The 9,801-nt window shown below is 39.8% G+C and overlaps 1 protein-coding gene across 1 annotated transcript in view; it reads left to right on the top strand.

The window, feature by feature from the left end:
- Positions 1–9,364, top strand: part of tmtc2b (transmembrane O-mannosyltransferase targeting cadherins 2b) — a 92,956-nt gene extending 83,592 nt beyond the window's left edge. The window contains exons 11-12 of the mRNA XM_035665849.1: positions 1,448–1,511; positions 6,923–9,364. Coding sequence (XP_035521742.1) covers positions 1,448–1,511; positions 6,923–7,102 — 244 coding nt within the window. The 3' untranslated portion in view covers positions 7,103–9,364. The remainder of the gene's footprint in view (positions 1–1,447; positions 1,512–6,922) is intronic.
- Positions 9,365–9,801: the final 437 nt, after the last annotated feature.

Below are 9,801 nucleotides of genomic sequence, written 5' to 3'. Positions count from 1 at the left end.
TCGAATCCGACCTGCGGCCCTTTGCTGCGTGTCATCCCCTCTCTCTCTGCCCCCCTTTCCTGTCTATCTTTGGCTGTCACTATCCAATAAAGGCAATAATCATAGCTGCTAGCATGGCTGTGTGTTTCTCTTTACTTTTTCTCAACTCTCCCAATAACTGTGAATTCTTGGTTAAAGACACATGACCATTACTAGAGTTTAAATACCAAATTACTTTTATTGGTAGTAATTCATTTAAAATTTTGTTTTTTTGACAACACAACTCTTCACAACTGTTGATGGACTTGAAAGTCACTATTTCTGTGCATAAAATATTTTCATTTTGAATAACAAAATGAAAAATTAGTTTCCACGGTACATGTAAAGCTTTACCACCACTACCTTGTCTACTCATTCATCAGTGAAGAATTAAAAATGCATTAGAACACATAAGACAGTGTCTTTCAAACCAAACATAAATACTGTGTTTACTTAGGCCACTGACCCGGTAATCCTAAAATGAAAGCTTTGCCTTTTATCTGGAACCACATGGATGATGATCCCCTAATAGGCTGCGACAACCTAAATGAAACCGTGGTCCAGCGACCTCGCTTCCTTTGATCATTACGACTTAAGGGGCTCCACAGCCAGCCGTCATCGACTCTGTCCTTGACTTTGTCAAAGTTAAATTGTTTGCAATGAGACAATTGTTACCATCAGTGAATAGCATGCAGCTGTGGACCATAAAGGTGATTTTTAAGATACCAGAGTATTAATAACAGGAAGTGTCTTGTGACAGAGGAGCCACGGGTTTGTGTATAACAGTAGGCAAAGCAGGGGTTTAGTAAAGAAGATAAGAAGCATAATATAGGACATTCCTGTCTTGACTGCAGGTTTTATGCCCTCAGGAACAAAGTATTTCAGGTTCCAAGGAGTCATGCCGACAAGCCATCTGCCCCAAAATTCCTTTTTGTCACAGTGTGGCATATACAGCATGTTTTGGTGCATATGCGTCATCCACTCTGCTGTCCTGGTTGTTATGATAATGTGATTAAATTACTTTCCACACAGTTTCAATTCCTTCACTGTCTCAGTATCCATCAGCATATCAAACCACAATCTCCCACACAAAACAGAACTGTACAGTGAATATTCCTAATCCGCTTTGGTTTGTTGATGAGTTTTCCTCAAGTACCCAATAAGCCAAATGTCCTGACCTCAAGGTTCAATTAAAGCAGAAAGTGCTTGCTGTGCACTGCTCAGCACAGATGTTATCGAGTAAAAGATGCTATCGAACGAAAAACCTAAAGGCGATTGGATCGGCTTTTCTCATCCTTCATGCTGTTCCCTCTTGTTATTTTCTCAGTGACCCCTGAGTGCCAGTAAACAAGCAGGGTTCAAGGCCTCATCCGAAGCCAGGGGCAATAAAGATGAGTAATGATTGCCTCTCTCTGTTTTCCCTTTGCAGACAAGCCAGCCTAAATGAGGCAGCCGAGAAGTATTACGGACAAGCAGCGAGCCTGAGACCCAATGTGAGTACAACCACAACTGGCTAATCATCCTCATTACTATTTACCCTGATGGACACTGTGCAATCATAGTCTGGGTGGCTTTCCAATATTATTACTGCCCGGTCAGCCTTGTCACAACGACCTTCATTGTCAGTGGGTCTCAGAAAAGGAGGGCTAAGTTTTTACTAAGCTCAGAGGTTTGTTTGTGTAGCATCCATCACCAACTTCAAAGGACGGGCCAGGGTAAGTAGATTGAAAAGAATAATGATAATAACACTTGGCCAGGGGACTTTGACATCTTGAAAATGAATGGGGTCTTTGAGAGCTTTGACAGGAGAGGTCGAGTTGTTTAAGTGAGGTCCGCAGAGGGAGTAAAATATGTTTGGCATGTGGTCACCCTATTTGTTCCTGTGTCGTGATTAGGAGAAATCAGTTCAGGATTAATGATCAAAATATATCTGGACAATGTTATACAGACACTAAAGTTTGGTTCTGTATGTAAAAACCCCAGTATAATATATACAAACAATGAGAAACAAAAAGACAAACAAAACCTTGAGTATAGCAAAAGGATAAAATTCAAGATTTCCACAGAAACCATGAAATTGAGCTCCTATCCCCCTTTGTTGTTCTCATTGTCTATGTAGCATACCACTTTTGGCAAAGAATTGTTTAACATCTAATTAAACCCAGATGGAAGAAAAATGAAAACATACCTATGAATATTATATTCCATTTCTGCCAGTAGATCCTCCTAAACCCCTAAGTCACCAGTCCGGGCTAATGTACTTGCCCCATAGCCTTAACAGAGCAGGCCAGATATGGCAAAGCGAGGTAGTCTTGCTACCTATTTGGTGCAGTGGCTGAATGATTGCAACACAAATGTCCCCTGCAAACTAAAATCCTTGGAGTTTGGTTCTCAGTTCTCTTAATACTGCACGTCCATGATTCACACTCACATTTACACACTAGTTCACCGAACTTCAATCATTTGGGCCTTGGGAGTTTTTGTGAGGAGATAAGGTTGACCATTGAGAATGCCACTGCCTTGCCGTCCCCTGATCAATATGTACTTCTGTAAAACCGTACTGAGGATGTTTGTGTTCCTTACCGTTTCATTTCAGGGCCAGGTCAGTGTAATTTTCACAATGCTGTTTCTTGGCATCTGCAATTGTACAAACATGCATTTGACGACCACATCCAGACACAGAGGCACTTTTTAGTCCCTACTCGGTCACTTTTGCTTGGATGTCTTTTGCCATTTGTATTGCTTACAGCTGAGGCACAATTATAATTTAGCATCTTCATCCATCTTCTTTACTATTATCCTTTGTACTTTCCGATGCGACTTGACTTAAGCCATGTACCCTGTCCATCTTCATTTGTCATTTCATGCTTTACTGCGGCTTGACTCTTCACTCTCCAAAGGCACTGGTGTTTTATATTAAGCACATATGTTTGCTCGCTCTGAGTGAGCGAGGACAATTCCCTCCATTCAAAGGATTTAGTCCTTTAGTCCTACAATTCCCTCTATCTAGACGAGCTAAATCCTATCGGATGCTTGGTTTGCTTTGGTCGATCTCTGCACCCTTTGACATCTGCCCTTTGAAAGTTTCCCATTCCATTTATATCCTTTACCTAAATGCCAATCTGAAATCATTACGGTCAGGTAATTCCCCAACTTAGCTTTACTTTTAACTCTCACAGTCTTTATAGCATATGTTGCTTTACGGTCTAGGTTAATATGCTCCACATCTGGCCGCGCTTCTGCTGCTACATGCCAGTTTTGGGAAGGGTAGGGAGGCAGAGAGGTTACAGAGCAGCAGGAAATGAGGAAAAAATGAAAGCTTTTGACAAGGGAACATTTTGCAGAGTGTTGCAAGGGTGAGGAAGAATGCAGGAGTAGGGGCATAAATCACAAAAGTCTTAGCTATATGAAGTAGTCGGAGAAAGACTCGGGTGAGGAAAGGTGGGAGCCTACAGGGGGAGAGTATATAGGAAGGAAGCTAAACTCAGGAATTGATAAGTTTTGCATGGACGGAGAGAAAAAGATCTTTCAAGTCTCTGCTGCAGCGGCACTGAGAGGAAAACCAGGAGTCAGTTCATTTTCTACCCAAAAGTCTTTGCAAAGGGTTTCACATGTTACAGCACTCCTCAAAAGGCTTTCAGTAGCTACGAGTATGTTTTTTTTTTTCTGTTTATGTCAGCGTCTCATATACTTTGCCTCTAGATCAGTCTCTCCAATGACAAAGCCTCTTCAGAATTGTAGACCAAATTCACCAACATCTCAACTATCTAAAACCTCCTCTTTTCTGAGTGTTTTTTTGACTCAGACAGGAAATCAAAGGGAAAACGTTCAGTCTATTAGATTATGTGAGGACATAAATTCACTTTATTACCATGTGCTAAAGGGAATGATACAAGAAGCTTGAATTGTCACTGAAGCCATCACCAACAATCAAATCCACCCATGCGATTAAAGATGTACATTAGCTGTTTCTCCCCATGGCAAGCAGGATATTAGTTGACTGTCTTTTATTCATTTAGTGAATCCAAAGACTCTATTTTTTCGGAGTCATGTTACCTTATGAACTGACTGACCTCTTAGTAACAGCAGACTGAGGCCAAGGGTGTAATTTCCTCTTGGGATGAGCAGGACATGTTCCCCTCACTTTTACAGTTCGAAGTTTATTCATTCACTCAAAGACCGCTAAACCACAGAGTCATCTTACTGTCAAACCTCCAAAATCCAGACGGGTCCATCAAAATATTAAAATGCTCATCTTAGTTGCCCCAACTTATTGCCGTGCAATCACAGCATTTGAGCTTTACGCACAGGCAGTAGCGAGTGATTAGCAGGCTTCTTTCTGCCACAGATTTTGACTTTCGGGCAAAACACAAGCTGTTCTGCCTTCTTCTTGGTGGTGACTGTTGCAGCCGGATGCTGCTTGCAAGGAAGACTGCAGAAACCTACAAAGCCTGAAAAAAGTCCCTCAACTCTTGCATTTTTGGGTAAAAAAGTAATTGAGCTGTTTAGATGCTTAAACTGATGGCAGTTCTCTTTGTAGTAAAAATAGAAATAAAACTAGTTTAAGGATTATTGTAGACACTGGAAATGGTATCTAAACGTATTAGATATAACACCCTTGTCATTCATATAAAACACGGACGCACACACACTACTGACATCAAGTCTACACTCTTAACTGAGGCTAATGGATGATTGCAATTCACTTAACACTGGATCCTTACCAACTCCACTAAATGGCATTAACACTAATTTGCCATATACACCTACTTGTCACCGGCATGTAGTTGCTACAGTATTCATGTGTGGCCCCTTCACTGTCACTTTCAACTATGTCCATATGTATAAATAGTTATATTTTGGCTAGCATTATTCCGAGTTGTAAAATTCCCTAACTTGCAAATTGATCCCCCAGCGTTATTTTGCGGTTTGACCCCCAAATGGAGGGTCAAACTGAAGGTAATTTATAGCGCAACCAGCCTCAGAATTACCCCGACCATTAAAGTCAAAAACTCTGCTGCTCCTTTGAACAATGATTGAAACACAGAAAGAAAATCTTGTTTTGCTAGGGGATTAATGTAATTGCACAATATGCAGCTAGTGTAGTAGATTGGTGTCAAGTGACTTTGGAGTCAGTAAACAAGACTAGAAGTGTTTGACATGCCAGCCTTTACTTCAGCCCAAGGCATCTGTAGCATGTTTTGTATGTGTTGACCGGAATAGTTGCTCCTCTCTAAGGGACAATAGGATTACTCCAGAGTCTCTTTGATTTATTCATCAATTTTATTCTCCCTATGAGAAAAGCAGCACGATTGGACAAATTGTTCCCATTGAAATTCTCATGCACGGGACATCACTCATCCAACCTTGACACTGGAAAAACAGAGAGATGTTTTGAGAGTTTAGTGAGTGTACTACACAAGGGTGGAACAGTCTGGCAAAAGAGGGCAGTTCACACAACTAACAGCGTGGACAAAGCAAGATAAATGGCCATACAATCTGAAAGCAGTTATGTTTAGGTTTAAATACTCATCCGTGGTTGCTTGTCCTTGTGTTCAAGAACATAATTGTGGAGTTTGTGGTGTTTATTTATTGTATATTTTTAAAGATACATACATTAACTTAACAAAACGTTTGTTATGCTTTTTTATATTTGGTATAATCACACTGTTTTTCTCTACCACTGCTGTTGTTGTGAAGGGTTCACATTTCAACACATTATTTATAACATTTCATGTAACATTTATAGAAAAACATTATTTTCTAATTCAGAGTGTTGAGTCCTGAGAATAACTCTTGATTAGTTAATAGGCCATGAGAAAGAAATTAAGTCTTTTGGTACAATATATCAGTAAATGTCAAGATGCCATAATCATGTAACATTCAATGTGACAATGATGTATGAGGTGATAATTATAGTGGAAAAAAGTCACAAACAGTGCAGTAAAAGCACATGATTGGCCAATTTTTTCACTAAGACTGTTTCACTAAGACCATTCCTTGTTTCCTATGAGTTACATTTACATAAATTACAATAGTCTCATTCAATAAACCAGTAGCTTTGCTACAGGATTAGACATCTTTTCCACACTTCAAACTTAAATGGAGATCAGATGTGGCCCCTCCCTTGGCCTGGATACTTCATGGTCTTACTGTGATTGCACCCCGGACACATTTTCCTGTACTTCATGACTCACCCACCCATCGCACTGATGATGATTTTGCCCCTTGGCACCAGCAGAAATATACAGTATATTCAACTAGACCCACTTCAAAGTGGTGGTTGCTCTGTCTGACATGACAAGACACAGGGACACACAAAGCAGCATGGTTACCAAACTCCAAACACAGTCTGGGTGATCTGACAAACAGGAACCAATGGCGTGTTACGGTCGGCTGTTTAGCCATTCTGACATTTTCCTTCGTTTTATAAGAACATTTCGTATTTTAATGTGTTTTAAAGCTTTAACTTCCAGAAATAACAACTGTTAAAAGTTTGACTGTTTGGAGTTGCCCAGACAATGATCTAAAACATTTCTGGTCAAATTCCATTTCGTGCTAAATTATGTATATCCCCAAAGTGTGAATAGATAGACTTAATTTGCATTATCTATCTCACCAAACATCCATGCATGGCCTCTGATGTTGTAAAATTTGAATTTTTCATCAAATTATTCTTTAGTGTCAACAAATGGTTGGTGAGTAAATAGTTACTGCCTGTATGTCAGCTGAATCACTGTTTATACTCATTGTACCTTCTTCTCAGTAACAACATAGCCTTGTGTTGCTATTCTTGGACAGAAAAGTGTATATTTGGAACAAAGCTTTAAGCTTCCCAGAGGTGTACTTAGTTTGAAACTGATCTAATCCTAAAATGACTAAGAACTCTTTTTTTTGGTTTCAGTATCCCGCTGCCTTGATGAACCTGGGGGCGATCCTCCACCTCAACGGGAAGCTGCAAGAAGCTGAAGCCAATTACCTCCGAGCACTTCAACTGAAACCGGATGACACCATCACCCAGTCCAACTTGCGTAAGCTGTGGAACATCATGGAGAAACAAGGCCTGAGGACCACGAGCCCCTGAGCTCACCCTGCCCACCTACCTGCCATCTGTATACCAGACCTGGGGAAAGGGACGGCCTACACACTCCTCCTTCACTCTTGTCATCCAGGAGAGATGGAAGAGACTCAGGGAGGATGTTTGCTCAGAGAGGCCATGACTGTGCTGCACAGCCCTCCTAATAACTCCTGAGCTCTGGATACACCTCAGGCCAGCAGCTTTCCTCAGAAGCATTGCTCACACTTTGGCAGGCACTACATGGTATTTGGACTCTTTAGAACTTTCTTCAAAATTAGTGCTCTCACAGGAACCACGCTTTTTGTCTGTTTTTTTTTTTCTCTTTTATAACTAGAGCACTTGAACTTGAAGTGAGATAGGTACATCCTTCAACATTTGTGATGAATTAGGGGTTTTTAAATAAGCAATTTTTGTTCAAAGAGGTGAAATTTATCCCCTAGCAGTGTAAGAAAAAATATAAAAGAGAGAAAAGAATCTCAGAGCACTGCACTGAGAGTATTTTCCATCACCAGTTAATACAGTTCTCAGTTTGATCAGATGTTCTATCTTGATAATGAAGAAAATAAAGGCTATATGAAGAACTGGGTACCATCCAGAATCACCAGATTAATCACGTAAACCAAGTTTAAATCACAAAATTTTCCATTCCCACCCTCAGTGGGTCACCTTATTTTGCTAATGAGATTACACACACTTCATAATGAAGATGTGAAAATTAGCACATCATTTCAAACCATTTGTAGCAGATGTCCTGATATTTGGTGAAAACTTGAAAAAGGGAATTTAATTTGGTAGCCATCATATCACAACAATAGCCTCTAAAAGCTCCCTGAAGGCTGTATTTTGCCGAATACACTTTGTTTTGACAAGAAACCTCAAAAAGCAAAGGAAATGTGACTCCTTTCACGTTGTAATGCCTTATAATAAAAGGTGTGAATCTTCTTTAGCAGTGTACAGTAGCGTAAAGGTGGCATTTTTACCACTACTGCTTCTTGTTCTGCAAAGAAGCCGAGTCACCATAGTAACTTGTTTGTTGAGAACAGTAAGAAGCTATAAATGGAAATATTAAGCTGCCTTCCTGTGGAAGTTACAGACAACAAAGAGGCAGGTACGGTTGTTTTGGTTACACCATCTCCCTACACGCCTGAAGCTTTCGCAGACGAATGTGCGGAGCCAAAACAGGTGAAAGAGTTCTTCTAACCAAATACAAAAGCTATGCCGATGCACACCTTTTCATCACAGAACAATGCACAGACATGGCACGTCTGAGGGAAATGTTTAAATGCCTATGTTTTTGTTGGAATAAAACTAATTTCATTGTGTTTGTATAAATGAATCCTAATATATACCTACATTGTCTATAGTATACAGAAAATCATGCAGCAAAAAAGTAGCCAGACTTGAAGGTGGAAGCTCATATAGTGAGCAAGTTTGGTATTTCCCACATCGTCAAAACTCAGTCTTAAGGTCTCATTTTGTATATATTCTGTGTAATTAACATCTATTTGTTTCTTGTTGTCAGCATACAGTAAGTGAAATGGCACCTTCCCAGACATAAGAATATGTACAGTATGTGTGATCATTTGTTGGTTATTGACCACAAACCTCTTGAATTATCTGTCCTTAGTTTATACATTGTAAGTTATTGCTTTGTGTTACCCTAGCAACAGAACCAGCTGGCACTGTGTTTTTACATGTAAAATTAAGGAATCTAGCAGATATGACGTCCAAATACAGTCGAGTGGCCCATTATAGATAAATACAGAGCTACACCTACAATGGAGGATAAAAATGTTGAATTATGTACTTCACTTGTTGCAGTCACAATGGCATCAACACTGTTCTGTTTTTGATTGTGATGGTCACTAGTGATGTGTTCAGTAAAATAATCCCAGTAATCACATTCATTCCTGCCCCACACCTCACACACCCCATAGTCAAACAGCGTGCTCATGTCTCCTGTGTGTATATAAAGTGTTTATGAACAAACACTGATAATTATTATTGCTTGAGTGAAGATGTAAGAGAAAAAAAAGTGTTTCACTCTGTGTCTCTGCTCAGGGATCTCAAGCAGTGGGTTATTGCAGAAACTTGTTCACAGAGCGTTTACTAAATTAAAGATTTATTTTTGAAAGTTGTTGTATTTGTATAAATTATGGAGATTTGTAGCCTTTTTCTCCTTTTTGTAATATAAAGATGAACAATGTGCCAGAATAGACTTTTCTTCCCAATGTTGCTTTTTTTCCACAATAAATTTATGGTGTTCTGCTTTTGTTTTTGGTTCCTGTGCAGCTGTTTTTGAAATTGTTTACCTTTCAGATGAATTTATGGTTTAACATTCACTACCATTCAAAAAAACACACATTCCCTTTGCATTCTGTAGCAACATCTACAGTTCTAAGTCACATTTCCGTTATATTCATGTGGGATATTGGACTTAATGGGGTGGTCGTGCATGCTGTGGAACAGGTTTTACAAGGCATTTAAAGTTCCCCCCTGCAAATTTGCTAAAATGTGTCATAAAATCAACTCAAATGGATCCCCTCCGCTTTGATGTTTGAACAACAAAGAAGACGTGTAAATATTCCCATATGGAAGGAGTAGCACAGTGTCTACATATGGCTGGTGTGTTTCGATTACAACCGCCCCCACAATTTAGACCCCGCTGACAAGCAAAAGGGCCCTTCCCTGAGAACGAAGCAGTC

This window comes from Morone saxatilis, unplaced genomic scaffold (genome assembly GCF_004916995.1).
Source record: "Morone saxatilis isolate NCDOM2014 unplaced genomic scaffold, NCSU_SB_2.0 Contig2, whole genome shotgun sequence".
Lineage (NCBI taxonomy): Eukaryota > Metazoa > Chordata > Actinopteri > Moronidae > Morone > Morone saxatilis.
The sequence above is the reverse complement of the archived record's forward strand: the minus strand, read 5'-3'. Positions and strand labels throughout refer to the sequence as shown.